The sequence below is a fragment of the Heliangelus exortis genome, chromosome 16 (genome assembly GCF_036169615.1).
Source record: "Heliangelus exortis chromosome 16, bHelExo1.hap1, whole genome shotgun sequence".
In the NCBI taxonomy this organism is placed as follows: Eukaryota; Metazoa; Chordata; class Aves; order Apodiformes; family Trochilidae; genus Heliangelus; species Heliangelus exortis.
In genome coordinates this window covers 13,429,539-13,456,597 of record NC_092437.1, presented here as the reverse complement: position 1 = coordinate 13,456,597, position 27,059 = coordinate 13,429,539, and the positions used below count along the sequence as shown (strand labels likewise).

Here is a 27,059-nt window from a genome sequence, read left to right as displayed (position 1 = left end):
CCACATTCCAAAAGTAGAGTCTTTAAGAAAAAAACAACCAACCAAACAAACGACAAAACCCAACCAAAACCCTTGTTATCAATGAAAATGCTAAAAACAACCCCAGAAGGATCTATGTACAGCAGGAGATTGCCCGTGGCAGTGCTGTGCCTGCCGGGGTGCAGGCACCCGGCTTCTCCGTGGCTGGCAGGGATGCTGCCTGGCCCCGGCTGCTGGTGAGGGTGGCAGCACCTGCCCTGTGTGACATCCCCCTGGGTGACGAGGGTCCCCACGGGGCTGAACAGGTGCTGCAGGAGCAAAAGGCCATCGGTGCTGGGCCTGCTGGGCCCTGGCTGATTGCTGGTGTGTCCAGAGACACGGGCAGTGAGTGGCAGTGGTGGAGATGCTGACGGAGGCTGCGACGTGGCAGTGATGCAGGCTGCCTGCTGTGGGCAGCGTGCGGCTGGACAGGAGGGGGCAGCAGCCTCGGCAGCAGGAGCAGTTCTTTAAGGGAAGCTGCAAGATGACAGCAACGCACAGAGGCCTTGGAACGGGTGTACACAGCACCAGAGCAATGTGCACAGCTCCTGGTGGAGCACTGGACAGAGCCCTGAAGCAGTGTACGTGGACTCAGAGCAATGCACGGAGCCCCTGGAGCAATGCACAGAGGTCTTGGAGTAATGTACACGGCCCCAGAGCAATCTGCAGACCTCCTGGAGGAGGGTATGGAGGCCCTGGAGAAATGTACACAGCCCCAGAGCAATGCACAGAGATCCTGGTGCAAAGCTCACAGCCCCCAGAGCAATTCACAGAGCCCCAGGAGGTGCAGGCACCTGCAGGCAGCTCCATCTGGGTGAATCCCTGCCCGGCCCCTGGCAGGCAGCTCAAAAATAGGTCAGGCTGCCACCTCCAAAATTGCTCTTCTCTCCTGGGGCTGCACAAAGCTGCTCTGTGTGGGGCTGGATGCAGCCCCCCAGCCTCCCTGGATAAGGCTTTTTCTGGTGGTGACCGAGGGCTGCACGGCACGGGCCAGGCTGCAGCCTCCCAACCCACAATCTCTTAATCCAATTGGCGCATCTCCAATGCAGCTCATTTTGGTATTTTTAAAATGCACTTGGTTTTACATTGCAGGCTGTCTGGAGATGGGCAGAGCCAAAAGGGGAGAGGAAAAAAAAAAAGAAAAAAAAAAAAGAAAAAAAAAAAAAGAATTATGTATATTCAGCACTTTGAGGAGCAAATAACTACAAGTAGCCCCAGGCAGGGAGGTGGGTGCAACGCAGGGGGGCACCACAACCGTGGCCCCAGGGGACGTGGCAGGAGATGGGGATGCACAGCAGTGTGCACACACATTCACAGGCAAACCCCACCTCTCCCCAAACACCCTGTCTGCAGCTGGGAGGATCAGGGGGGCACCTGGCCCCTTCCCAGCAATGAAGACCTCAGAGGCCCCCCCTTCCCCCCAGAGTAGAAGGGTGGCCAGGGAAGGAGGCGACTGCAGCCTGGGTGACCACTCCCCGCCTTCTTCCTGCCTGGGGAACCACCCGTGGCCTCACGGCTGATGCAACCTCCCTGCAATCAGGGCTGGCTGGGACGTGCTGGAGCTCGGCAGTGGCTGCAGGGACCAGAGCCAGCACCCTCCACCCGTGGGGGCCAGAGCCAGCACCCTCCACCCGTGGGGTCCAACACAGCACCATGCTTCCATCCATCCGACATCCCCACCATACTTTGCCCCAGCCTTGCCCTCTCTCCACAAGCAGCCTCCCCCTTCTCGGGGCCTCAGCCAGCCCTCAGGCATGGTGGGGTCTCTGCTGACATTCCTCGGGTGGTGGGCACTGCTGAGGACCCCCCTGCCCGGTGCTGGCAGTGGCTCTGAGGGAGCGGGGCTCGGTGTGGGCGGGAGGTGGAGCAGCCACCCCGGCGGGATGTCCCCAATGCACCCCGGGGGTTGCCGGCAGCCTCTGGCTCCACATCTGCTTCCTAAGCATCCCCAGGGGCCAGGGGACAGTTAGGAGACAGATGGGCCCGTGCCACCTCCCAGAGCGGTGTCCAGACAGGCGGCTCTTCCAGCAGGAGAGTGGAAAGCAGGCACGCTGCGTCCCCTGGCCCCCCAGCCTCACTCACTCGAGGCCCCCGGCTTCTCCTCCGCCCTGGGGGGGTCCACGGGGTGCAGTTTGCACTTGGAGGGGGAATGGCGGACAGCGGAGCGGGATGGCCTGGCAAAGCAGGAGGTGAGGGACTGGGAGCTGCAGTCACACGCGGTGTCCTGCAAAGACAGACAGGGCACAGAGGGGTTAGAGAGGTCAGGCACTGTCCCCTGGCAGGGTGGGACATCCCGGGGGGCACCCTGCCTTGTTACCTCGCTGGCTATGGCCGAGATGAGGTCGGGGTCCCGCAGGGCTGTGTCCTTACTCCCCTGGCCGGGGGATGAGGGCTTGGGGTCCTCACAGCTGCTCTGCTTGAGAACTTTCTTGTTCAAGACACGGGAGATGTTGTCAGCTGGGTGGTGAGTGGCTGGGCTGGGGTGCTCAGCCCTCTTACTGCCCTCCTCCCCCGTGGTCTCCTTCTTCTCTGAGGGCGCAGTGGGGCTCTGCGCCCGCCCACAGACGTTCCTAAAGAATTCCTGCACGAGGCCATACTTGGGTGCTTCGGGCTTGGTGCGGCTGCTCTCGGGAAAGCCTGGCTTCCAGATGGACTCAGTGCTGCCTGCGTGCTCCACCACACTGAACAGGCTGGACAAGCCATCGTTGATGTTGCTGAGGACGGGGCTGTCACGGGTGGTGGTGGAGCGGGCCCAGGCAGAGCCGTTCTGCTTGCTCTGGTGTAGGTTCCAAAGGCTCCTGTCCTTGGAGGCATCCAGTTTGGAGGAAGACCTCCTCTGAAGCTTTGGAGAGCCGTATTTTGGGGAGCAGCACGGCCGCTCAATCCTGGAGTGGACCTTATCCAGGGAGGAGGAGATCTGCTTGCTGCGCACGGACACCAGGGAGGAGCTGCGTGGGGACCAGCTCTTGCCGTGCATGCTGCTGGGGCGCGGCAGGTCGGTCTGCAGGCCAACGCTCACTGTCTGGATGGTCTGTGTCCCCACGTGGGCCAGCCCCACCGTCTGGCTGGAGGTGCTTTTCACCTTCCTCTCCAGGGAGCTGGAGCGGATGGCCTGCCGCACGCAGTTGGTGATCTCCTTCATGTCGTCGCTCATGTTGCCAGAGATCTCCAGGTCGTGCAGTGACGGGGGGAAGCGGGGCACAGGCGGCACCGCGCTCTCCACCGTGCCGCCATCCAGCAGCTCCCGCTGCTGCTTGGAGAAGTTGCACAGCCACTGGCTGTAGGTGCTCTCAGCACTGGCTGACTCCTCTGGCTCCTTTGGCTTGGCCATGGTGAACAAGAACCCGGGTTCGATCATGATCTTCCCCTCCTTGTTGTGCACCAGAGGTGCCTCCAGCCGCCGCACCACCGGAGGGCTGTAGTAGATGCGGATCCCCGTCTTGTCGGGTGCTGTGTAGCTCCTCTGCATTTGCTTCTGGGCTGGGTCATGCCCGGAGAGGCTGCTTGCCTGCGAGTAGTCCCAGGAGGAGATACCCATCTTCTCCTTGGCCAGGCTGTCAGGGACGGATTGCTCAATATTCACATATGTACAGTTTGAGGGAGGAATGCCGGTGCTGTCCCGGATCCCATTGGGCAGAAGCTGGGCGGCCACGGATGCCTTTTTGCCCCGAGAATGGTCACCCAATCCTGGCATGGTCTTTCCAGGGAGGTAGGGAGAACAGTCGAGCAAGCTTTCAAACTCTGACATAGAGGAAACGGACTTGGTCCTGTGGGAGAAGAGAGAATGGGGCTCAAAAGGTTGGCAGGGCAGCTGGAGGCACCTTGCTCCCACCCCAACAGAATTCTCCCGGGTACCCACTCCTGCTCCTCATGAGAGCCCAGGGCCTCCAGGGCAACCCTGGACTGTGGCCAGATCTCTCCTTGACTGGATGGATGGGACAGCCCCATGCTGTCCCAGTGACCATGCAGACACCTTTTGAGTGCACTCACCTTTTGAGGTTGGTTCCCTTGGCTTCTGCTTCAGAGATTGTCTCTTTGTCTGTTATTTTTTCATTGAGAGCCTAGGAGGACGCAGAAGAAAGTTCTAGTATCAGAAAGCACCACTCGGGCCTGGCATCCCATTCCCAGGGCTACATGGGGCTCACTGCCCACATCTATTTTAAATCAACTTTTTATAAGACTACTGAAGCCCTTGAGGTTCAACCACACTCTCTATCCTCTCTCTCCCTTGGTGCTCCCCCTTGAAGCCTCATTTGCTGTTCCTGGGAATGTTATTTGGGGTTCACATGATCTTTTATCTAATCCTTAGAATAGACCTGAGGTCAACGAGCACTCTGGAAGCCTTCTGTCTTCTCTTGCCTACCTCTTTCCAGTTGCTGCCATGCTTCTCCATTTCAGAGTGCTTCAGTGCCCAAGGGTTGGCTCCTTTCTGCAACTGGAGAATGTTGTCAGTCACTCAACATGTACAACATGTGCCCCTCTGGGCAAGCAAATCATTTGCCACTTGTTCCCTGTGCATGACCTGAGAGCATTTGCATGATCTTGGGGAAGCACAGGAGGCACACAGCAGAGGCTGGAGGACACATTCACGACGGGGGGACACCATACCTGGTTGATTTTGTTCTGCAGGTCCTTTGCTTGCTGCTCTGCCTGCTGCTGCTCCTCCTTGAAGCGAGCCAGCAGCTCCACTTTCTCCTGGTTCCAGTTCTTCTCACTGATCTGCAGCTGCTTGGTGAGGTCCATGACGGCGCTGTAGGACTCAGCCAGGAGATGCTGGTGCTCCTCACGCTCCCTCTTCAACGCCACCTTCCAGTCTGGCAGCGCTCGCTCTGTGATCCCTTTGCCTGCCTTTGACTCCAGCTGTGGGGACACATTGGTGGCTGTGGGGGACCACATGGCTCCAGCGTGGTGCTGGACAATCTCAGCCCAGGGGCAAGGCTGTGGGCACCCCGATTCCCAGTGCAGGTCCTGTGGTGACCAGCTCAGGCAAGAAGCGTGTCCCCAAGCCCATGCTGCACAGCAGAGCTCACCCGTGGGCACAGCTGAGCCACAGCCAGCCCTGGTTTGTGGTTGTGTCACACCAGATGGCCTGGCAGACGGTCACCCAGTGGGACATGGGCTCAGTGTCCTGCCTGCTCAGCTGTGCCCTGCCTGCAATCCTCCCTGCTGGACCCGGCTCCTGCAGTGGGGCAGCATCACCGGCAGGGCTGGCAGAGAGCACCCTGAGGTTGCTGCTGCCAGGCTCTCGGGGTGCTCACTGGGCTCAGGTCTATGCTCAGGATGAGATGGAAGGGCATACGAACCCCAAATAACATCCAAAACTGGGGTGCTCTGCTCTCTTTTGTGGGGAGAGAGGGGAACTGGAGACCCCCACTGAGCTCTCCTGCCAGGGAGGTCCTGGTACCTGCCCTGGGGAGCGGAGCTTATGTCCAGCTATGAGCTGCTGCCTGCACAGTGCAAGGGAACAGAAAGCCCTCCTTCCCTTGAGGGCAGGGCTTGGGGAACTGCTCCTGCAGCAGGAGCTTCCCCCTGTGTCAAGGCTCCTGCAGCCATACACCCCTCATGCAGCACCCAGGGAGGTGCAGAGCCCCACTCATGCTGTGAGCCCAGGGAGGAGGGGAGGTCTCTGATGCTGCTCCTAGATGCCTGTCTTGGGGAAGGGATGCTGACCCCCCTACCCTGTCCCACCCCGCCCACCCCAGACAAACGTAGGGGAGGAATAAAGACCATCCTCTGCTGCTCCACTGTCAGATGTTCCTGCCAGCCCCGTTGCTATAGAAACCCTCCTGTAGCCAGAGCGGCTGCTAATTGAGATTCCCCCAGTGCCACCCAGCCTCCCAGCAGCCAGCCCTTGGAATAGAGCACAGGCAGCCCCCCAGCCCCACTTCCCCGCCAGCCCCACGGGGTGCCTGGGGCTCCCACCTGGGCGATGTGGCACTTGAGCTCTGCACGCTCCATCTCCCAGGCAGCCTTGGCCTTGGTGAACTGCTGCTGCAGCTCCCCAGCCCCGCGCCGCTCCTCCCGCAGCTCCGTGCACAGCTCCTTCAGGGTCACCTTCATCTCTGCCAGCGTCTTGATGCACTCGTTGGGCTGCTGGGGCATCAGGGGTGAGTGGAGGGAGCCGGGACCCCACCCCATGGGAACTGCCCTCTCTGCATCCCAGCCCTGAAGGCCGCTCATCCCCAGGGTGAGGGACACGACGTGCCACCAGGGCAGGGGACCACCCTGGGGGTGACATGCTGGTGGGGGAGCATTTCCTCCAAGCCATGCACCTCAGGAAGAGCTGCCACCCCACACCATGCAGCTGTGGTGGGGGATGCTCCTGCCCACCCCCCGGGTTTGTGGGGACCCTGCTCACCGTGTTGGGGGTCCAGGTGTCCCCAGTGCACATCTTGTTGTCTGCCTGTTGCTGTGGGGTGAGCTCCTCCTCCTCCAACAGCAGGTACAGCTCCTTCATGCTGTTCACCTGCAGGAGACACCGTAGGGTGATGAGGGGACCCAGAGCCAGGGATGGTGAGCACCCAAGCAGCCCTGGGTGGGACAGGTAGGCATGAAGGAAAGTCTTGGGGATGCCCGACAGTGTGGTCCCCCCTCCATGGCAGCTGAGGTGGAAGTCCCTCAGCCCACAGTACCTCCAAAAAGTCCTCGCCCTCGCTATGCACCATCTTGCCCTGGCGCCAGCGCTTGAGGAACCACTTGAGTTTCATGAAGAGCAGGAGGAAGCTCTGCCTGAACTGCTGCGACTCCTGCACCAGAAGGTTCTTCTCCTGGCTCCAGAACTTCTGCTCCAGCCGCCTCTGCAGGTTCAGGCTCTGAAGCTCGAACTCCCTCCTCAGCAGTGCTTTCTGGTGGTCCTCCTTCAGCTGTAGAGAAATGTGCAGGCTCCAAGAAGGGGGCTGGTGGCAGTGATGTGGTGCCTCCCTCCAGAGTCTGGGCTGAGCCTGGTGCCAACCCTGTATTTAACACCCCCGGGGAAGTGCAACACCATGGCTGCATGCTGGGGACAACAGGGCCACCAAGGCACTGCCACGGGTAGAAGCTCTGCATGGCTGCACACCCATGTACAAGCAGTGTGCTCATCCCTGTGCCTCTTGAAGATGGGACATGCTGTGAGTGGTCCTGAAGGACACCTGGGTCCCCAGGCCGGAGCTGGAGGTGGCACAACCATGGCTGTGGGGACACAGGGATTGGGGCTGCTGCCCACTCACCTGGCAGATCTTCTGTGAGAAGTTGTCCACCTCGTCCTTCCTCAGCTGCCTCTCCTGTGAGAGCTGCTCCTGCAGTCCCCGCAGGCTCTCGTTGGCTTCCGACAGCACCAGCTGCAGCTCCTTCATCTGCAACAGAGAGGATGAGGAGGGGTGGGCTGTGCCTGGGGAGGACTCTGCCACTTCCCTTTGTCCCTGGCTCTCAAGAAGGACAGCCCTGTCCCCAAGCCTGCTCGTACCTCGGTGGCGTAGGAGTCATTCTCCTCAGGCCTGCAGGTTTTGTAGCTCCGGGGATGCGTGGGGTCCATGTCCTTGGCGTGGGGGATGCGGTAAGGGTCGGCGTCCCTAAAATCAGGCTGCTGCATGCGTGGGCAAGTTAATGAGAACAAACCAAAAGAGCGGGGAAAAAAAAAAAAAAAAGCAAAAAAAAAAAGCCAGAAAACAAAACAATGGGTCTCCGAAACATTAAAGAACTACAAGACAACAAAAAGGATGAGGAGGAGAAGGAGCTTCATCACCATGGCGGGAGACAATGCAGAAACCAAAAGGAAACACAGGATGAGGAGACACGTGGCCTGGATTGTTTGGGGAAAGGGGGAAAAAAAGAGAGAAAGAGGGAAAAAATGTGCAAACACCAGTTACGGTGCCATGCAGTGACTGGGGAAGACTGGGACCTGGGGCTGGTGGGATCACATGCAGAAAAATAGGACTCTGAACAAGCGAGTGTGCTCCAGAAAAGGGGCTTGTGCCTGGCAAGAGCTGGGCCCCCAGAGAAGAGGGGGATGGCAGGTCATGAGCTGCTCCCTGCTGCTCCAAAGGTGCTCCCCATCAGATATAATTTTGTCCTGGAACCTTTGCTCTCCAAACTACCCTGCCTGGGCACCACTGTGGGGCTGAGGCTCCTTGCAAATGAGATGTCATTAATGGGGGCTGGGTTTGGGAGGATGCAGGCTGCTCTTCTCCCACCCAGCCCATCCCCAGTAAGCAAAGAACTTCCCAATGCTGGGCTGAGCCAGGGGACAGCAGCCAAAAAGTCGGCCCCTGCTATGGTGGAATGGCACCTGAGAGCCCCTGGCCACGGGCATGGCAGGGCTGGAATGCACCAGGATGGCCACCATCTCCTACCCTGGGCACACTCTGTTGGAGCAGAGTCCTACCTTGTCCTCGGTGCCACCAGCATGCAGCGAGGTGTTAGTTTGGGTTTGGCAGGAGTGAGGTTACGCTGGGGAGTGGGGTTTGCTCCGTTAAAGCGGGAAGAAAGGGGGCGGCAAAGAAAGCGGCGGCTGCGGCGGGGGACGTGGAAAGAAGCCCATACCTGGAAGTCAGTGGCGTGCTCCTTCTGCAGCCCCTCTTTGGTGGTGTCGTGGCTGCCAGGGCTGGAGAAGGGGAAAGAGTCCGTGTGCTCCTTGAGGCCACTGGTGAGGTGGTCCACCTTCCTGGTGAAGCAGCCCAGGTCCTGCTGCAGCACGCCCAGCCGCATGAGGAGCACGTTCATCAGCTTGGCATCACTGGGGCTCTCACCACCGCTACCCACCGCCTCGCCCAGCAGCCCCAAGGCACACTCATTGTCCAAGCATGCCTTCAGCCCAGAGGTGAAGCCATTGGCATCTGAAATCAAGATGTCAATCGCCTTGTTGACGAGAGCCGCCTGGTCCCGGATGCCCAGCAAGGTCTCCAGGTCCTTGGCCTTGAGCAGCTTGGTGGGACCGTCGGGCACTTTCCCACCACCGGGCAGCCTGTCCTGCCCGTCGGCTTCGCTGATGCCCATTCCGTCCCTCCAGTCGGTGGTGGGGACGCACTGTGCCGAGTCGCCAGCCTCGGCGTCGGTCTCCAGCATGGGCCGGGTGGTCTGGCAGGAGGCCAGGTCACAGCGCTGGAGGTTGGAGAGCAGCACACGGTTCTCGTACTGCAGCTTCTTCACCTTGCCGCTCAGCTCGCTGATCTGCACCTTGGCTGTGGCCAGCTCCTCCTGCGAGGGCTCGCTGACCACCGAGCAGCTGTCCTCTGACAGTGTCACGTCCAGCTCGTGGTCCGACTTGTACTTGGTCAGCTCGTTCAGGAGGAGCTTGTTCTGGTCCTCCAGCTCCAGCAGCGAGCGTCTCAGCAGCTCAGCCTCCTCCTCCACAAACTGCAGGTGCCGGCGCAGCTCCACCACAGTGTCCCCAGCGTCCCCGCAGCCCGAGATGCCCGCCAGGAACCGCATGTCCTGTCCAGGCAGCTCTCTGTCCCCCTGCCCCTTCATGTCGTCCATTTCTGCCCGCAGCCCGCGGTTTTCCACCTCCAGCTCCACTATCCTCCGGCTGAGGATATTGGCTTCCTCCTCCACCAGCTTGAGGTGGACCTTCAGCTCAGCTTCACGAGAATGGGGAGAGTCAGCCAGCTCCTCCACAGAGAGGGAGCTGTCGAGGTCCCCGTAGAGGGACCTGTATTTCAGGAGCTCCTCCTTCATGCCATCGTTCTCCTTGGCCAGCTTGGTCAGCTTCTTGCACATCAGGGCCGACTCCTCCTTGGCAAAATGCAGTTGGCACTTCAGGTCTGCGCTGTCCTCCTGGGGACCAAGAGGGCACAGGCATTAGAAAAAGGCTCCCGGGGACCATGGTGGCTCCGAACGAGCCTGGGGACTGCTCTCCCACCCTGCTGGTCCCAAGGGATCCACAGCTCCTGATTATGGAGTGGACAAAAAATTTTAGATCCATCCTGGAGGCTTTCAGGGAGAGCCTCGAGACAGGACAGGACGTGCATGGCTCCAGCCCTAGGCAGGACATCAAGCCACCACCGGGGATGCAGGGACCCTGCTGCAGGCTGGAGTGCCGTGGGAAGGAGAAGGAGGGAAAGCTGTCAGACTCCACAGAGGGAAATAAAAGCCAAGATTTCCACCCAAAAGCTGGCAAGCACTGAAAACACCTGCTGCAACCCCCGTGCTGGGGCTCTGCTCTTCCACCCCCAGTCCCAAATGCTCCATCATGGGCTGGAGAAGACGCTTTTTGCTTTGTCTGGAACTCCACCAAAGTCCCAGCCCTTGCCCAGCAGTTATCTTTGCTGCCACTGCCTTACCAGGGGACAGAAAACCCAGGAAACCCCCTCCTTTTTGTCCCACAAGTCCCTTCCTGAGCCCCTTTGCTCCTTGGGACTGTTCTCCATGGGGTTTTGTTTTGTTTTGTTTTAATTTAGCAGTGAGGATCTCAGCTGTCTGCCCAGGGAGACCATTTCTCTGCTTCAGAAAGCTTTTGGATGGAGAACCAGGATTTCCTGACGTCCAGCTTGTGGCTTCCCGTGCTGTGGGGTCACTCCAGTGCTCTGAGCTCCAGCGTGGTGACTGCCAGGAGGGGACCTGCTGGTCTGTGACCCTGTACCTGTGGGACCCACTGGTGCTGGAGGTGACCAAGCCCACTGGCCAGGTGGCTGCTGGCCCTGGCAGCACCCAGTCTGGCTGAATTAACCCTAACCTTTATCCTAACCCTAACCAACCCTAACCCTTTCCAGGTTCCTAGGCTCGCAGAACCAAGCTGTCCCCCCACTTTGGATGCTCCTGACCCCTCCCATCCATGCCCACACTCACACCTCCCAATCCCACTGCAACAATTTACTCTACAGACTTCCCAGGCTGCTTTCTAGGGAGGGCAGGGGTGGTGTGGGGGGGGAGTCCTTTGAATTTGGAGAGGCTGTTTCATTCTCCAAATCCCCATGGTGGCTGCAGGGACCAGCCTATTGCTCTTCTGCACTTGTGCTCAGCAATGCTGCCTTGCTAAGGAGCATTAAAGCTGTGCCCCCCCTAATTAGCTGCGGAGATTAGGGGAGGGCTGAAGCAGGCAGCTCTCCCTGCCTGGGCAGACATGACCTCAGTTCCTGTTTTTAAAGAGAAAAAAAAAAATGCAAGCAGCAGCGTCGTGTGTCCTTCTGCTTCTTGGTATCATTGAAGGGATACATGTGTCCCCCAGAACACCTCGAATACTCCTGGGGTTCTGGGCAGATCTCAGTGTTGATTTTGCCCCTCCCCAGCTCCATTTTTGGTGAGGGCAGATGCTGGCCCAGCATGGGAAGGCAGGAAAAGGGCCCAGGAAACCACCAATGAGTCACCAGCATCTGTGCCAGAGGGGTCACCAGCCACAGCTGTGTCAGAGGGACTGGATGGGGGGGGGAGGGCACATCCAGGGCTTGGTGCTTTCCAGCACCAGCACTGATCCCACCACAGAGCTGGGGCCACATCCAGCCCTGTGTCCCAGGCTGAGGGGCTTTGGCTCCACAGAGGTTGGGTGGGAAGCAGAGGGGGCTGGGGTATTTCCTTGCCCTGGGAGAAAGCAGAGGAGGGGCTGTGTTTCAGCCTCGGGAATGGGGGTGATGGGGAGGCTCTGGGACAGCCCCTCATCTCAGGGCACAGCCCCTCATCTCAGGGCACAGCCAGGTGTAGGTGCCAAGCCAGCCTCTGCTCCTTTGGGACAAGGGGGACACAACTCTGTGACCATGAGCTGCCCTGAAAGGGCTCTCAAGGATGGAATTGAGACGATAAATAAAAGACCAAAGCAGAAAGTTTTGGAAGGGCTGGGGATCCTCACCCCAAGGGGGAGCTGTGCCAGCAGTGACACAGGTCACCCAAAAACCTCCCAGGTCCCCACCAGGAGAAGCTGCCAGCAGCACAAGGCAGAAGTGTATTATGGGTGTCTCCCTCCTTGTCCCAGCTTTGGGGGAGCATATCTAATCCCCAAAATAAACCTCTCAGGTCTTTTGCTTTTGAAAGAGGATTTTTCCAGCATTAAAACACATTTCTATTCCCGCAACAGCAGCTCAACCCCTCCAAGCCTCGGTGACAGTATTAGAGACTCACAGCAGCTCAGCCCAACAGCAAGTGACAGCTCAAATCCTGCTCCCGATGGCAAATCCACCCCCTCAACAGCTCTGCCCCTGCAACCTGGCACAGGGCAGGGACATGGTGGCCTTGAGCCATTCCCCGGGGACCCTCCACTCCCCTGGGCTACCCTCAGGCATTGGTGCAGACAGGAGGGACCCCAGGAGGCAACAGCCAAAATCCAAGAGCACAAACAGCTTTGAAACCTAAAAGGTCAAGTCCTTCAGGTCCTTACTGCAGCTCTGACCCGTGGAAAGGGTTAAAGCCACAAGCCAGACACTGATGCTCCATTGATAAATAAGACAAGGGATCAGCTGAGGACAATGAGGGTGGCCCAGTACATCAGTCCCTCCCTTCTGCAGGAAAGCCCTGCCAGGGGAGGGGTAGTCTCTGGCTGGCACCAGACCTGGTGCTGCTGGATCACTGTGGCATCCCCAAAGGCACCAGCACTGATACCTGCACTGATGGCTTCTTCTCTGTCTTCCCGATGGAGCGAGACCCCCGTTTCTTCAGGGAATTCTGCAGAGAGAAGAGGGATCTGTTACCCACAACAATGGCACAGCACCCCAGCACAGACAGACAGACTCTGACGCCAACTTCTCCAGCCCAGGAGAGACGGCAGAGCCCCCAGTGGGTCAAGGCCCTTTGATCTGGCAAGCACCAAATCATGGGGTTTGGCCAGAAATTCCCCCTGTAGGCAACTGAGCAGTGAGCAAGCAGGAAATGAGCCTTGGAGAGGCTGAGTCATGGTCCTGTCAGGGCTGGATGGAGCAGGGAACCCAACCCCAAGGCCAAGGGACAGGTCTGAGGGCACCCCAGTGTGGGAGCAGCCAATGATGACATTCCCCAGCACCCCTTCTCCAAGCAAAGAACGTATTCTGGTCACTCAGCATCAGGGAAGGCTCCTCAGCAGGACAATGCTGACTCTGCTCTTGGGGTCTCTGGGGACACAAGGAACAATCTCCATGCTAGTGAGGACAGCTGAGAGCTGGGGAGGCCAGACAGAACAAGGGAGATTGAAAGAGGGGAAAAATGTGGGTGCCCAGAGCAGCACCAGTTATCTGGAGATTGGAGCTGGGGGGAAAACACTTAGGACCATCCACACAACTTCCTGTGAGTGCCAGCCCATCCATGCAGCCACCTTGGACTTTTTTCCAAGCTGGTGCTGAGGCCCAGCAGCCAAAGAAAGCAGCTGTGAAATGTAAGCTGCTGCCTGTGCCAAGGTGCTGGGCTCCAGGCTTTCCTATTAAGGCCACGACCATCGCTGGAGCTGCAGCTGCAGAGCCTCTCCCAGGGGCTGGCTTGTGCCACGTCAGCATCCCTCACCCCCCTGTGCCGGGGACCAGGGGTGGCAGAGGGCATTGCCCAGCCCCAAAAAGCCTCAGGCAGAGCACCCCAGGTGAGTTGTGGGCTGCCATTGCTCCAATTTGGGTGCAGCCCTTGGGGTGGCCATGCCTGAGAGTCCCATCACAGCTTGGCATGGGGTACCTGGACCCATCTCACTTTCCTCCTGCCCCCCAGGAGATGCCATTGATGGGGTAGAGCTGGAGGGGAAAACAGGTGGTTTTGGAGATGATCTGGCCACCCTGACAATTATCCAATTATGGGAGACACTTCTTGGCAGGCAGAAATAACCACCTGGAGGGGTGGGCTCAGCCCTGCTCCCCCCTTGGCTTGGCTGCTAACAAGCTCTGCCACATCCTGTGCCCTGCAGCAGCAGGGAGGAGGAGGAGGGCTCACTCGTTTGTCTAATTAGTGCTCTGCAATCAGTGAGTAACCCCATGCCCTCGCTAGCCTGGGGACACATCCCTGGGCTCAGGGAGCTGAGCTCCATGTCGTGCCCGTGCCCCTGCAGTGTCCCCTCGGGCTCCGGCAGCTGCAGAGGGGCCGCATCCTGGCCTGGGGCAGGGCAGCAGCTGGTGCTCAGCCCTCCCTGCACACTGACCACACAACCATTTTCTCTGCCTGTTTTTCAAGCCAGAGAGCTCAGCTCCCGCTGCTGCTGTTTGTTATTCAACCCGCGCTCGCCAGCCGCGGGGAAAAACATTTCACACCCATCAGAGGAGGCTGCGCAGTGCAGGGACAAGACACGACCCGGCTGGGGCGGGCGACTGACAATGGTTGTCGCCCACGAGAAGGTGGATGCAGGGGGGGTGGGGGCAACCACGAAGGTGGCTGCAGAGGGGATGGGTGCAACCCTGGCCAGGTCCTTTGGCTCACCAGAGCTGGTGGTGGGAGGCGTCCACCCATGTGCTGGGGCCCTGCCCTGTGCAGGGAAACAAGGCTGGGGCAGACAGTGTCCTCCCTGTGTCCTGTCCCTGTCCTCAGGACAGGGTTGGGTATAAGAAAGAATTTCTTTACCGAGAGGGTGATCAGGCATTAGAATGGGCTGCCCCGGGAAGTAGTGGATATATTTAAAAAGAGATATTTAAAAAGAGACTGAATGTGGCACTCAGTGCCATGGGCTGGGAACTGCAGCAGTAGTGGATCAAGGGTTGGACTTGATGATCTCTGAGGTCCCTTCCAACCCAGCCAGTTCTATGATTCTGTGATTCAGGGGGAGCAGGGCCCAAGCCCTAGCACAGCACATCTCTCATGAGCTGCCCTGATGGCTCAGCCAGCTTCCCGAGGCTCCCTGGGGACCAAAGGCATCTCTGGAAGTAGGGAAGTGGGTTGCAAGTGCTGAGAGGGATCACAAACATATGGTGTCACCTGGATGCCTTCCCTGTCATCGGGGATGACATCACTCCTGGCTGAGAGCTGGTCCCAAACCCGGCATGGCATGGAGTGCCCTGAACCTGTGTGCGTGGGTACATGCATGGTAGGTGGCTTCAGGGGACATGGATGGGATTGTGCATCTGGGATTGTCTCAGCATTGCTAGGACCCCACTGGGACACTGCCCTGTGGCTCAGCCCAATTAGAACCAGCAGCGTGTGGTCAGGATCTGGCCAGCACCAGGCACTGTGCCAGGGACACAGCGGACTCTACACACCGTGCAGAGCCTTGGCCAGTGGGAGTTGGGCACGGCCCAGATGGCTGAGGACACAAAGAGGCTTTAGTGCAAGGGGGAAGTCCCAGAGCCCCCCCAATATGGGGCAGAGTCCCCCCCCCGTGCCCGCAGGGTGGGATGGAACTCGCCTGGCCCAGGGCAGGCACTGCTCGGGTTTCACAAGCATCTGGAGCAGGGTTTGGGTTTCAGCCATGCGAGCAGGGATGGGAGATCCCGTGGACACCTGCTAGTGGCAGAGCCTCGGGGATGCTTCCCCGTCCCCTTTTCCATGTCCCCCTCACCTCTCGGAGTTTGTCCATCTCGTTCTGCACCACCTGCTTGGCCAGCTCTGTCTCGATGAGCCGCTGGCGCAGGTCCTCGTTCTCCTCCTCCAGCCTGATCCTCTTCTTCTCCACCACCTCCAGCTCGTTGTGGAGCCGCACGGAGACATCCTTGGCCACCTGGGGACACAGTGGGGCTGTCACCAGGCTGTGTACAGTGTGCATGGGGTGGGACCACAGCGTCTGGGCACCTACAATCCTCAGGCAGAGATCACCAGGCTGTTACTGACACCCTTTGGAGCAGACACCGTTCTGGGTGACAACCTGGCCCGTGTCTGTCCCCTCCATCACGTGCTGTGACCACTGTTCCCCTGTCACAAGCTGCAAGGCTGCCCCATTCCTGGCCCTCTCCAGCCCTAACATGATGCTGAGGGATGCTTGTCACCTTTTTGTATTTCTTTTTCCATACTGTGAGGCTGGAAAAGCCCCCTAAGGGTGCCTCCATCCATCCCACCCATTGCCTGGGAGCTCCCTCTCTCCATCCCTCAGCACACAGGTAGCCTGCCAGCATGAAGTGCTCTCTCCAGCAACTGCAGAGAGGGAAAAATTGTCCCCACTTGCCCTGGTCCCCTGGTCCCCAGTGCTGTAGGGGCAGCAAACCCTGCCACAGGCCTGGGGGGGCACAGGCCATGGGGTCAGGATTCCTCTCCCTCCCTAGGGTGATCTGTGCTTTCCTTCCCAGAAAGGGAAAAGCTGAGAAGGGTGTTTTGGGGAGGAGATGCCAAGCTGGAGGATATGGGGTGGTTTGAGGAGGGGATCAGGCCCCCAACAAAGGATGGGCAGCACAAGGTGGGTTTGCAGCAGTTCCAAAGAAACTGAGTCACTCCTTGAGCTGCTGACTGTCCCCCACCTCGAGCCACCTTTGGCTGCCACTGCACCCACTCCCGGCACCACCCAAGCTGGCAAGAGCCCTCAGCAAACACTCCCTGGCACCAACAGCTCCTTGAGGGCTGGGGGCTGGTGAGGCAATGTCACCTCACAGAAATCCCCATGTCCCTGTCCCAGCCTGCCTGCTGCAATGCCTGGGGCTCTGCGAGGTTTCCCCACGAGCTGAGGGGAGCAGACCCCAGGTCCCCATTGTCCTGGTCCCCATGCTCCCTCCCCTCATGCTCATGATTCTCCAGCCCATGGTGGTGGCCCTGGACTAGGGAGCTTGATCCCAGGGTACCACCCAGCTGGGTTGGGCTCCAGCCTGTACAGGAAGAAACTTACATGGTGAGACCCCCATCCTTTCTACCTCCTGGGCTCCCCAAAACACCCCTACGATCAGAGCACCCATGAGTTGAAGATGCTGCTTCCCACCCCTTGTGTCATTGACCCTACTGGGGGGGTCACGATGCTCCCATTAAGGGTCTGCACCCCCTAAAAGGCACAGCCCCACAAAGCTCCCTGCACCGCCACATCCTGCCTCCCCAGCCACCACATCCACATCTCACCAGTAAGACCCTCTGGGGGACTCGGGAAGTGCAGGGATGGGGACATCACCATCCCAGCCTCACCTTGACATCCTGCTCGAGGCTGTGGATGAGCTCCCCATCCACCTGCCCCGTCTGGGCCACGCGGAGGCTGCGGCGCTCGGCTTTGCGCAGGCGGTACTGCAGGATGCGGCAGGTCTTGCTGGCCTGGTCCAGCTGCTGCCGGAGCTCCTGCAGCTGGTACACATCCTCCTCCATGTAGACATCCCTCATCTCCAGCATCTCGGCCCGGAGCTCCTCGATCTCATCCTGCAGCAAGATGCGTGTTAGATGGGATGGATCCTGCAGCTTGGTCTCCCCTCTTTTCCCAACCCCAGGGCACCTTCCCCGCCCTCCTCCAGCCCAGGAGACATTTTCATAGACCTCACATCAAACGTCAGCCTTGCAGAAAAAAGGCTCAGAGCCAGCTAGGCACCATCACCCACAGGACCCTCAACTCCAGCATCTCGGCCCGTAGCTCCTCAATCTCATCCTGCAGCAAGATGCCTGTTAGATGGGATGGATCCTGCAGCTTGGTCTCCCCGCTTTTCCCAACCCCAGGGCACCTCCTCCAGCCTGGGAGACATTTTCATAGACCCCATGTCAAACATCAGCCTTGCAGAAAAAAGGCTCGGAGCCAGCTAGGCACCATCACCCACAGGAGAGCTAACCCAGGGAGGGGGGAACAGCCAACACAGTGCCTATAAATATTTGCAGTAAAAGAAAGAGGAAGGTGGGGGAGGGAGAGGAGCTGCAGGAGCAGCACAGGCGGCAGCCACGGCGAGAAAAATGTAGGTCGTTTTGGAAAAGATGTGTCAGGAAGGCAGGAGAGGGAAGGAGGGGATGGCGGGTGAGGACAGGGAAGGCAATGTGGGGACACAAGCAAGATGCTGCCAACGCTGGGGACCAGAATTTGCCCCAGGTTTTGCACAGCAAAACAGCAGCAGCCAGGGTGGGTCCCCTTTCCATCTCTTCCTGGTGTCATCAGCTCTCACGGTGACAAATCTGACCCAAAGCCTCCTCCAGGCCCGTGGCACATGGACACCACAGGACCCCCTTCAAGCAGCCACAGCCCAAGTGCCAGTCCATCACGGAGCTATGGCCACCTGAGATGATCCAAGGACTGTTCCCTCTGGGCGTTGGGGCCCCACATGGGCTGCCCAAAACTTTTTTTCATGTCCTCATGAACATGATCCCACACAAATCCTCCAAGCAAACACTACAGCCATCACACTGGCTGTTCCCCTCCTCAACAAGACCCAGTGGACCTTGCACACTCCTGGGAGGGATTTGAGCATCTGCTTTCCTAACAACCCCGCCCCCCACCACGAAACACCTCCAGGGCTGACAAATGCAATTGCCACCTGAGAGGTGAGGGGCTCCTGCTGCCTCCCTGCACCACAGCACAGCCTGGGAAGGGACAAGACTTAGCCTACAAGAAAGCTGGTGAGGGACTTTTTAGGATGTCAGGTAGTGACAGGACATGGGGAATGGATTCAAACTAAAGGAGGGGAGATTTAGATTAGAAGAAGTTCTTCACCATGAGGGTGGTGAGACACTGGCACAGGTTGCCCAGAGAGATGGTGGAAGCCCCATCCATTCCTGGAAGTTTTTAAGGCCAGGCTGGACAGGGCTCTGAGCACCCTGAGCTGGTGGGAGGTGTCCCTGCCCAGGGCAGGGGGGTTGGAACTGGATGATCTTAAAGGTCCCTTCCAACCCTGACAATTCTATGATTCTAATATGAGGACCCAGTGGGGTGGCAAAGCCCCAATTCACCCCAGGCAGAGGGAGACAGGACCCTGCTGCTCCTGACACTGCCCGTGACAGTGACCCCCAGCAGCACCGTGCTGGCTCTGCCAGGCGCTGGCCCAGCCCGGACAAAGCCCCAGCTGCAAGAATTCCCCCAAAAGGCAAAGCTGAGCCCGGGGAGGGGGAGAGGCAGCTGCGGGGACAAGTCACAGTCGCTCACTGTTGGCTGGAAACACTACGTGACAAATAAGGAATGTCAATAAGACAATCCTGGATTATCCCCCAGCCCGGGGCTGCTGGAGCTCCATGGCACCGTGGCCACCACTGTCCTGCTGCTCTCCCCCATCCTGCTTGTTGCCAGGGCGTCCCAGGCACAAGAGCAGGTTAAAAAAAATCCTCCAGGCACCAAGATGGGCAGCAGGGTATCCAGGGGCCACCAGACAGGCTGCTCCAGGGACAGTCCCATGCAGGGGCACCACTGCTGGCACATTTCAGGACCCCGCAGGGAAGAACCACAGGAGCCAGCAGACAGTCCTGTCATTGTTGCCATCCTGGGGTGATGAACCTGATGGAAACCCACCACCAGCACTGCCCACCCCACACTGCAGTGCCACTGTCCCAGGGACACCAGCAAAAACCCTGTAAGCCAAACTAGCCCTGGGAGCTGGTTCACGGGATCTAATCCTTGAGAGCTTCCATGAGGAAAAATGCATTCTGCATGGCAGCCGAGCAAGGGATCTGTTATAGGGTGGTGAAAAACAACCTTCCACCATCAAAGCCATATGAATCATGGCTTGAATACAATTGCAAAGGCACATGGAGCTGCCTGAATCCTCCTCCAGCCCTGACCATCCCAGCTCTCATTTGCCATGCAGCTTTCCCAGGCAGCAGCTGAGCAGGACAAGGAGCAGAGACCTTGGAAAGAACCCAACCAAGCCTCACACTTGCTGGAAGAGAGCCTGGGCTCGCCTTGCTAAGAGCTCCTGCTTGTTTATACCTCGGGTTGTAGCAACAGTTATTTTAGGGGGAGGACGTGTCCAGCGTGAGCTGCTGCCTGGGGACAGACCGGCAGCACAGCCCTGAGCTGCTCCTTCTTGGGGTGCTCCTGGGAAAAGTTAGGGTTGGGAAAACGGTGTCTCCCTTTGCTCCATCTCCAGGAATTCACCCGCACCCTGTAACACCAATAAAACCTTCAAGTGGTTGCAGCCTGCTCTGAGCTGGGCCCTTTGGAGACAAGCCATGGCTCTAAACCACAGTAACTGGATTAGGACTGGGGAGCAAAGAAATACTGGCAAACTGGACGAAAGCTTAGGACAGGGAAGCTGACCCCTCCTCAGCTGGCCAGAAGAGCTCCGTGGTGTCCAGAGGTAGCACATGGGGTGCAAAGAGACCCTCTGGCAGTCTCTGGGGTCTGTGACAGCCCCTGAGCTGGCCCTTAGCACCTGCACCTTCCCTGGACTTGATTCCCACCTTTGCAACATCAAAGCAAAGAAGATCCAATTAGTTAATGGGGAGAGAAGAGCCCAGAGATGAGAGAAACACCCTAGAAACAACCCAAATTCACCGCTGGCAGGAGCAGGAAGCAGCCTGAAGCAATGGTGGCCAACACTGAGGATGAGATAAATGACTTCTCTTTGACATGACCACACCCATGGGGTGCTCACCACCCCCATCCTCTGGGATTGTCTGTTCATACCCTGCTCACCCCATCTCTGCAGCAGCAAAGGTTTCCTGGTTTGTTTGTTTGTTGTTTTCATTTTTTTTTTCTTATGCCAGAATTCACCTATCTTGGAAAAGATGCTGTGAATTTGCACTCCAGGGGGACTTTTATCAGTGCCCAAGGGACAAGAGTGTGCAGGAGCAAACACCCCACTTGTGTTTACAGGAGCCAGGTTCCACCTGATGAAGGAACCCAAGAGACAAAATACATCACTTCAACCTTCTCTGAGCAAACCTATCTTCCCCCAGGGGAGATTATTAAGGAAACTAAGAAGCAGCAAGGTGGGATGCAAACTGCCTGGTTCCAGTTCAGAAAAAAAAAACCCACATGCATTTGTAGAGCAGGAAAGGGGAACAGCTACAGCCATGTCCATACCCCCACTTGTAGAACATCAGCTCCTCCAGGAAGGGCAAGACCTGGCAAACGCTGAGCTTTAGGGTGATGGCCCTGACTGGCACCACGGCAAGGGGGGGACCGGTGGAGATGGCAGGGCACATCTCAAGATGCAGACTCATCACAGGTTGTGACAGAAGATTTAGACCCTCGGATCTCCTGCCCAAGAGGAACTGCACGCTGGCCGAGGTGCCTGGAGAAATGCAGCGAGCTCAGACCAGAGAGGGGGGGGACTCAGTTCTCCCAGCTCCTCAGCAGGATCCGCTATCTTTTCGAAGCAGAAAGCAGCAACGGATGCAAAACAGGATCATGCAAATAGCGAGATGGCTGCTGCCAGCACACACACCCTCAGCTCTGGCAGCCCCAGGCTTTGGGGCGCAGCCAAGCAGCAGCCGCCCGGCCGGGGGGGACAGGCAGAGCCCTGCCTGCAGCACCTCCCTGCCTGCAGCACCTCCCTGCCTGCAACACCTCCCTGCCTGCAACACAGCCCTGCCTGCAACACCTCCCTGCCTGCAGCACCTCCCTGCCTGCAGCACCTCCCTGCCTGCAACACAGCCCTGCCTGCAGCACCTCCCTGCCTGCAACACCTCCCTGCCTGCAGCACCTCCCTGCCTGCAACACCTCCCTGCCTGCAACACAGCCCTGCCTGCAACACCTCCCTGCCTGCAACACCTCCCTGCCTGCAACACAGCCCTGCCTGCAGCACAGCCCTGCCTGCAGCACCTCCCTGCCTGCAGCACCTCCCTGTCTGCAGCACCTCCCTGCCTGCAACACCTCCCTGCCTGCAACACAGCCCTGCCTGCAGCACCTCCCTGCCTGCAGCATCTCCCTGCCTGCAACACATCCCTGCCTGCAACACAGCCCTGCCTGCAACACAGCCCTGCCTGCAGCATCTCCCTGCCTGCAGCACCTCCCTGCCTGCAGCACAGCCCTGCCTGCAACACCTCCCTGCCTGCAGCACATCCCTGCCTGCAGCACCTCCCTGCCTGCAACACAGCCCTGCCTGCAGCACCTCCCTGCCTGCAACACATCCCTGCCTGCAACACAGCCCTGCCTGCAGCACCTCCCTGCCTGCAGCACCTCCCTGCCTGCAACACCTCCCTGCCTGCAACACCTCCCTGCCTGCAACACCTTCCTGCCTGCAACACCTCCCTGCCTGCAGCACCTCCCTGCCTGCAGCACAGCCCTGCCTGCAACACCTCCCTGCCCGCAGCACCTCCCTGCCTGCAGCACCTCCCTGCCTGCAACACCTCCCTGCCTGCAACACCTTCCTGCCTGCAACACCTTCCTGCCTGCAACACCTCCCTGCCTGCAGCACCTCCCTGCCTGCAGCACAGCCCTGCCTGCAACACCTCCCTGCCCGCAGCACCTCCCTGCCTGCAGCACCTCCCTGCCTGCAACACCTCCCTGCCCGCAGCACCTCCCTGCCTGCAGCATCTCCCTGCCTGCAACACCTCCCTGCCTGCAGCACAGCCCTGCCTGCAGCACAGTTCTGCCTGCAGCACCTCCCTGCCTGCAACACAGCCCTGCCTGCAGCCTCCCTCCGCACCCCAAACAAGAGGCAGAGGAGAAGGAAGGGTGGAAGCCACCGGTTTGTTCTGTGGGGACACCTTTGTGGGGAGCTCAGCTCGGCTCAGCAGCTGCGCCTGCGGCAGAGTCTGCAGTTCCCGGGGCAAAGCTGGGGATTACCGGCCAGCAGCAACAAGCAATCGCTTCCTCCGAGGTTACAGGACAAAAGCAGCAGATTTCAATTAACCCCGAGCCGCCATCAGACAGAAGAGAGAATTATGTTAGAAATTGCCAAGATAGAATCAAAGGGGATTTCAAAGGAAAATTGCCCAGGGTGCCCAAGCACGTCCCCTGCCAGTGAGGGGCTCCCAGCAAACACAGCTCCCCCCAAAGCCCACGCTGGGGTGCTGTGGGGTGAAAAGTGGGTATGGAACCCCCATGTGTCACATATGGTGGTTTCTTTAGGTGCATTAACAGCAGCTCTAGCCCACCTCTGGCAGTAAACATCAGCCATCCTTCCTTTTACACCAGGCTGGAGCCCAGGGCAGCAGCCTGCATGCTGCACTCTGCTGTGGCCCCTGGCCAGCACCCCAGCCCCGGCTCAGCAGAGAGCACAGCACATCAAACAGGGAAAAAAACATTTCTCAGCTTTACACCTGCCCCCATAAATTAACAGGCAAACAACTGGGGGCTCTCTGCAGCACAGCCCACCTCGAACAGCATCTGAAAAAGCGAGAGGATGCAAAGCCCCTTCTGGGGTGGATGCTGATGGGGTGAGACCTGGCAGACCCCTGTGCCCAGCTCTGCCTGCAGTAACCTGGGCATGGTTCCTGTCCCTGGGCAGGACCTGAGCAACAGCAGAACCAGGACCCAGTGCCAACAGAGCTGCCCAAAGGCAACCTCAGGGTCCTCCAGGGAGCCCTGGGTGTCCCTGAGGGATGCTCTCAGGTAGCCCCCACTGGTGTCACTCATCAGTCCCTGGCTGCCTGGGGGAGAACAAGACACCCACCCAACATTCCACTCACCCACCCTACGTGTTTCTCCATGGAGAAAACATATACAAAGCCTGAGGGAGGCAGGGAGCAGGAGGGGGGGCAGGCAGGACTGTGCTCCTGGCATTACATGCCTCTCCCCCGGGCCCCGTGGAGAGGAGAGGGTCTGCAGGCATCCCCTCCCCTCGCTCCCAACTCTCTCCCATGCCCACTCTTTGTCTGCCTGTTCCTCTGCAGCTGCTGCCGGATCACATCTCACATTTTCCAGCCTGCTGAGCAGGGCTGGGAGCTGCTCTCCACTGCACGGCTCAGCAACAGCGAGATGAGCTGGGGCAAGGACACCCGAGATGCCTTCCCCCTCCTTGTGCTGCCAACCTGCACATGAGAAACAGCCCTTTTTTGGGGAAACACTTGGAATAACCTATTTACAGAGGGGTCACAACAAGTGCAGGCATCACAGAGCAGGGGCAAAAGGAGACACCAACCCGCTGTGTCCAGAGCAGGAGGAGGAAGGCAGAACCTTGCAAAAAATCCGAGTTGCAAAGAGAAATGGCTGAAGTGTGCTTAAATATGGACATTTTATTATGGCAGTTGAGGAAAGATGCAATGTGAGCTGGCGCCACTACAAAAAGAAGCACCAAGACCCAGCGTGCATCACACAGGCGTAGTAGCACCACACGTCTGGCTCGTGCCCAAACCCTCCCACCCCAAAACACCCTCCTATCTCGTTAAAAACACACCACGTTTTACCCAGTGCTGATGAATAAATAAATACTCATTTGCAGCTATTTGGGTGAGTCCTAGGAAATAAGTCACCTCTGAGAAGTCTGATTCATCCATACCAGAGGGGAAAGGAGCTGCTGAGGCCAGGGGCCACCTCCACAAGGTCCCTGCATTTTTTTTCTGACCTGAGCTGCATGGCAGAGTGATGCTGATTGCTTGGGTTAGGGCTTTATTTTTGCCATAAGACCCCAAACTGTGCACACAGCACAAGCCATCATGCTGCAGCCCAGCCCAGTTTTTGGCTCCTTGCTGGAGAAATTGGGCAAAACTTCCTTTTTTTTTTTTTTTTTTTTTTTAAGCACAAAGGATATGTACACCTGGCTGCCATTTCTGCCCAGCTAGAGGCAGGGTACCAGCCTGGGGGTCACCTGCTCAGGTTTCAGGAGGTGTTTCAGGAGGTTACAAGCAAGATGCACACATCAGTGAGGTGTGAGCACAGGGACCCATGTGCTGGCAGAACCATACGTAGGAGAAGCTGTGGTGAAGAAGAGAGGATGCCACCAGCATCCCCCATGGGGCTTCAGGGCTCACTCCTCCCTCCAGCAGCTTCCCACTTTGCCAAAGGATGTGAGCTGCCATCCTGCCATGGCAGGTAAAACACCCTCACCCCACACACCTGCAGATTGCTGGGGAGAAAATCACATGGAAACAGAGAAAGCAACAGTGCAGCCTGCAGTAACAGCAGTGCCTGCACGTGCATTCCTGGAAATGCACGGAGGGGCCTCATCTGTATTTTTCCAGGTCTCAGTAAATCAAAGCTCTTAATCTCTTGCTGCTAATTCTGGCAGGAGTTGGGACACCAGCTGTGAACCAAGGCTTTGCTAATGGACAAAGGGACTGATTGAGCATCTTCCAACGCATCACCCAACGCCCAGCTCCCACCTTGCAGCTATAATCCCAGCACATTTACAAACTTTGGTACCAGTAGTTGAGAGCCAGCCTGATTTCCAGCTTGTGACATCCAAAAAGCTGCCAGCAAGAGGTAGTACCCAGCCCTGAACCCCCCCCAGCAGGTGATGATGGCCCAACCACCTCATCCACAGCTCCACCCTGAAGAAGAGCAGAGAGTACAAAATGCCTGCAGCCCACCAGGACGTGGTAACCACTGGGTGTTTGTGCCCACCTCACAACAGGCAGTGCATGCTAGGATGTGTGACCAGAGACAGAATGGCTCTGTGCCCCTGTCCCCACACAGCACATCTGCCTTGGCTTCACCACGTACCCATGAACTAGGCAGCCATGCCACACGCCTGGAAAAAGGCCCCAGGGATCACAGGAGTCAGTGGAAAGAAGCAAGCTGGAAAATCTCCCCAGGGCCTGGCAGCATCAGCGGGCAGGGAGGGCAGCAGGGAGCATCCCACCCTGTCCCAGGCTGAGCTGTGGCCAAACGCACAGGGTCAGGTTGAGCCATGCTGTGTCCCATGCTGTGTGATGCCAACCCAGTTGAGCCAAGCTGGGCTGAGCACAGCCATGCCCTGCTGAGCTGTGCCAGTCCAGACAGCACTGAGCCCAGCCATGCCAAGCTGGGGCCATGCTGAGCTGAGCTGTGTCCAGCTAAGCTGGCCCATGTTGTGCCAAAGCATGCCATGCTGTGCTGAGCCAAACAGTGCCCAGACGTGCCATACCATGCTGGACCATTCCCAGCTGGGCCTTACTGTGCCAGGCTGAGCTTTGCCCCATGTCCAGTTTGGTCATGCCATGCCCCACATCCAGCCATGCCACAGTATACCCAGCTGAGCCAAGCCCAGCATGCCATAAACACCCCAGCCATGCCATGCTGAGCCTTGCCCAGGGTTGCCACGCCATGCCATGCTGTGCCCAGGGATGCTGTGCCATGCTGAGCCATGATTTGAGATGCCATGCCATTTCCTTGGATGCTCAGCCATGCTAGGTCCAGGGATAGTGTGCTCTTCCATGCTGAGCCCTAGGATGCTGTGTGGTGCCCAGGGATGCCATGCTCTGCTGAGCCTTGCCCAGGGCTGTCACACCATGCCATGTTATGACCAACGATGCTGTGCCATGCCATGCCATGAGATCTTGAACCACATTATGGCCAGGAATGCTGAGGCAAGTCCTGGGATGCCACGCTGTGACATGCTACTGCCCAGGGGTGCCATGCCCTGCCATGCTCTGCCTGGGGATGCTGAGCTGCTCTCAGGGATGCTGAGCCACGGGGACCCACGCCCTGGCACGCCACGCTGTGCCATGCCGTTGCCCAGGGATGCTGTGACACACTGAGCCGTGTCCTGAGACCCCCCCCCGTTACCCCATTGTGCCCACCTTGAGATAATCGTTCTCGGAGCGCAGGTCCTCCAGCTCGCGGAGCAGCCCGTCGGTGCCGGCGTCCAACAGCTCCTCGGTGAGGTCGGAGAAGGCGAGGGAGGTGCTGAGCTGCAGGCGGCTGCTGGCCATGGAGGCGGCCGAGGGCTCCTCGGGCAGCGGCGAGGCCTCGCCAGCCGAGGGGGGGGGCGGCGGGGCGCTGCCCGGGGACTCCCCGTCGCTGCCGCTGAGCCCCAGCTCCAGCGAGAGCAGCTTCGCCTCCTCCGAGGCGCTGCAGTCTGACACCTCCGAGCTGCTGTCGGTCAGCCCGGCCCCGGCCACCGAACCGGCCGCCGCTCCGGTTCCCGCTGCCGGACCGGGCCGCCGAGCTCCGGCCGCCGCCACCTCCGCCCCGCGGCACCGCCCCTTCGGCCGCGCCGCTCCGCGCCCCACCGGCCCCTTGCCGCCGGACCGGGCCGCCGCAGCCCCCCGCTTCTCGGGCCGGCCCTCCTTGCCCCCCGACCGCCGAGGGTGCGGACCGGCCGTCGGTAGCCTCGGGGCCGCGCCCGGGTGCCCCCCGCCGCCCCGCCGGCTCTTGGCCAGCGACCAGCCGGGCACCTCCTTGGGGCGGGCGGGCGACGGCGCCCGCTGCGGCTTCTTCTTCTTCTCCGGGAGAGGCGGCGGTGGCGGTGCGGGGGGCCCCTGCTCCGCCGGCGAGGCCTCCATGTCCCGCTGCTCTGCGCTGGGCTCGGCCCCGGCTGCGGCTGCGGCTGCGGTCCCGGCTCCGCCCGCTCCGCCGCCGG

The 27,059-nt window shown here is 59.0% G+C and overlaps 1 protein-coding gene across 4 annotated transcripts; it reads right to left on the bottom strand.

Annotated features, from left to right (window-relative positions):
- MTCL2 (microtubule crosslinking factor 2) lies at positions 1–27,059 on the bottom strand. Of its 4 annotated transcripts, none has more exons than XM_071759684.1 (15): positions 26,278–27,059; positions 16,897–17,121; positions 15,359–15,517; positions 12,523–12,585; positions 8,539–9,771; positions 7,463–7,582; positions 7,227–7,352; positions 6,651–6,881; positions 6,377–6,484; positions 5,941–6,111; positions 4,627–4,878; positions 4,382–4,453; positions 4,009–4,079; positions 2,336–3,785; positions 1–2,242 (listed from the first exon to the last, which is right to left on the bottom strand). In XM_071759684.1, exons 1-15 carry the CDS (start codon positions 26,980–26,982, stop codon positions 2,093–2,095), a joined length of 5,136 nt encoding a protein of 1,711 aa, XP_071615785.1. In that variant the 5' UTR covers positions 26,983–27,059; the 3' UTR covers positions 1–2,092. The 4 variants fall into 4 exon arrangements, with proteins under 4 accessions (XP_071615785.1, XP_071615787.1, XP_071615788.1 ...); XM_071759686.1 differs by having other exon boundaries at positions 7,463–7,579; XM_071759687.1 differs by having other exon boundaries at positions 5,941–6,108; positions 7,463–7,579; positions 26,278–27,058.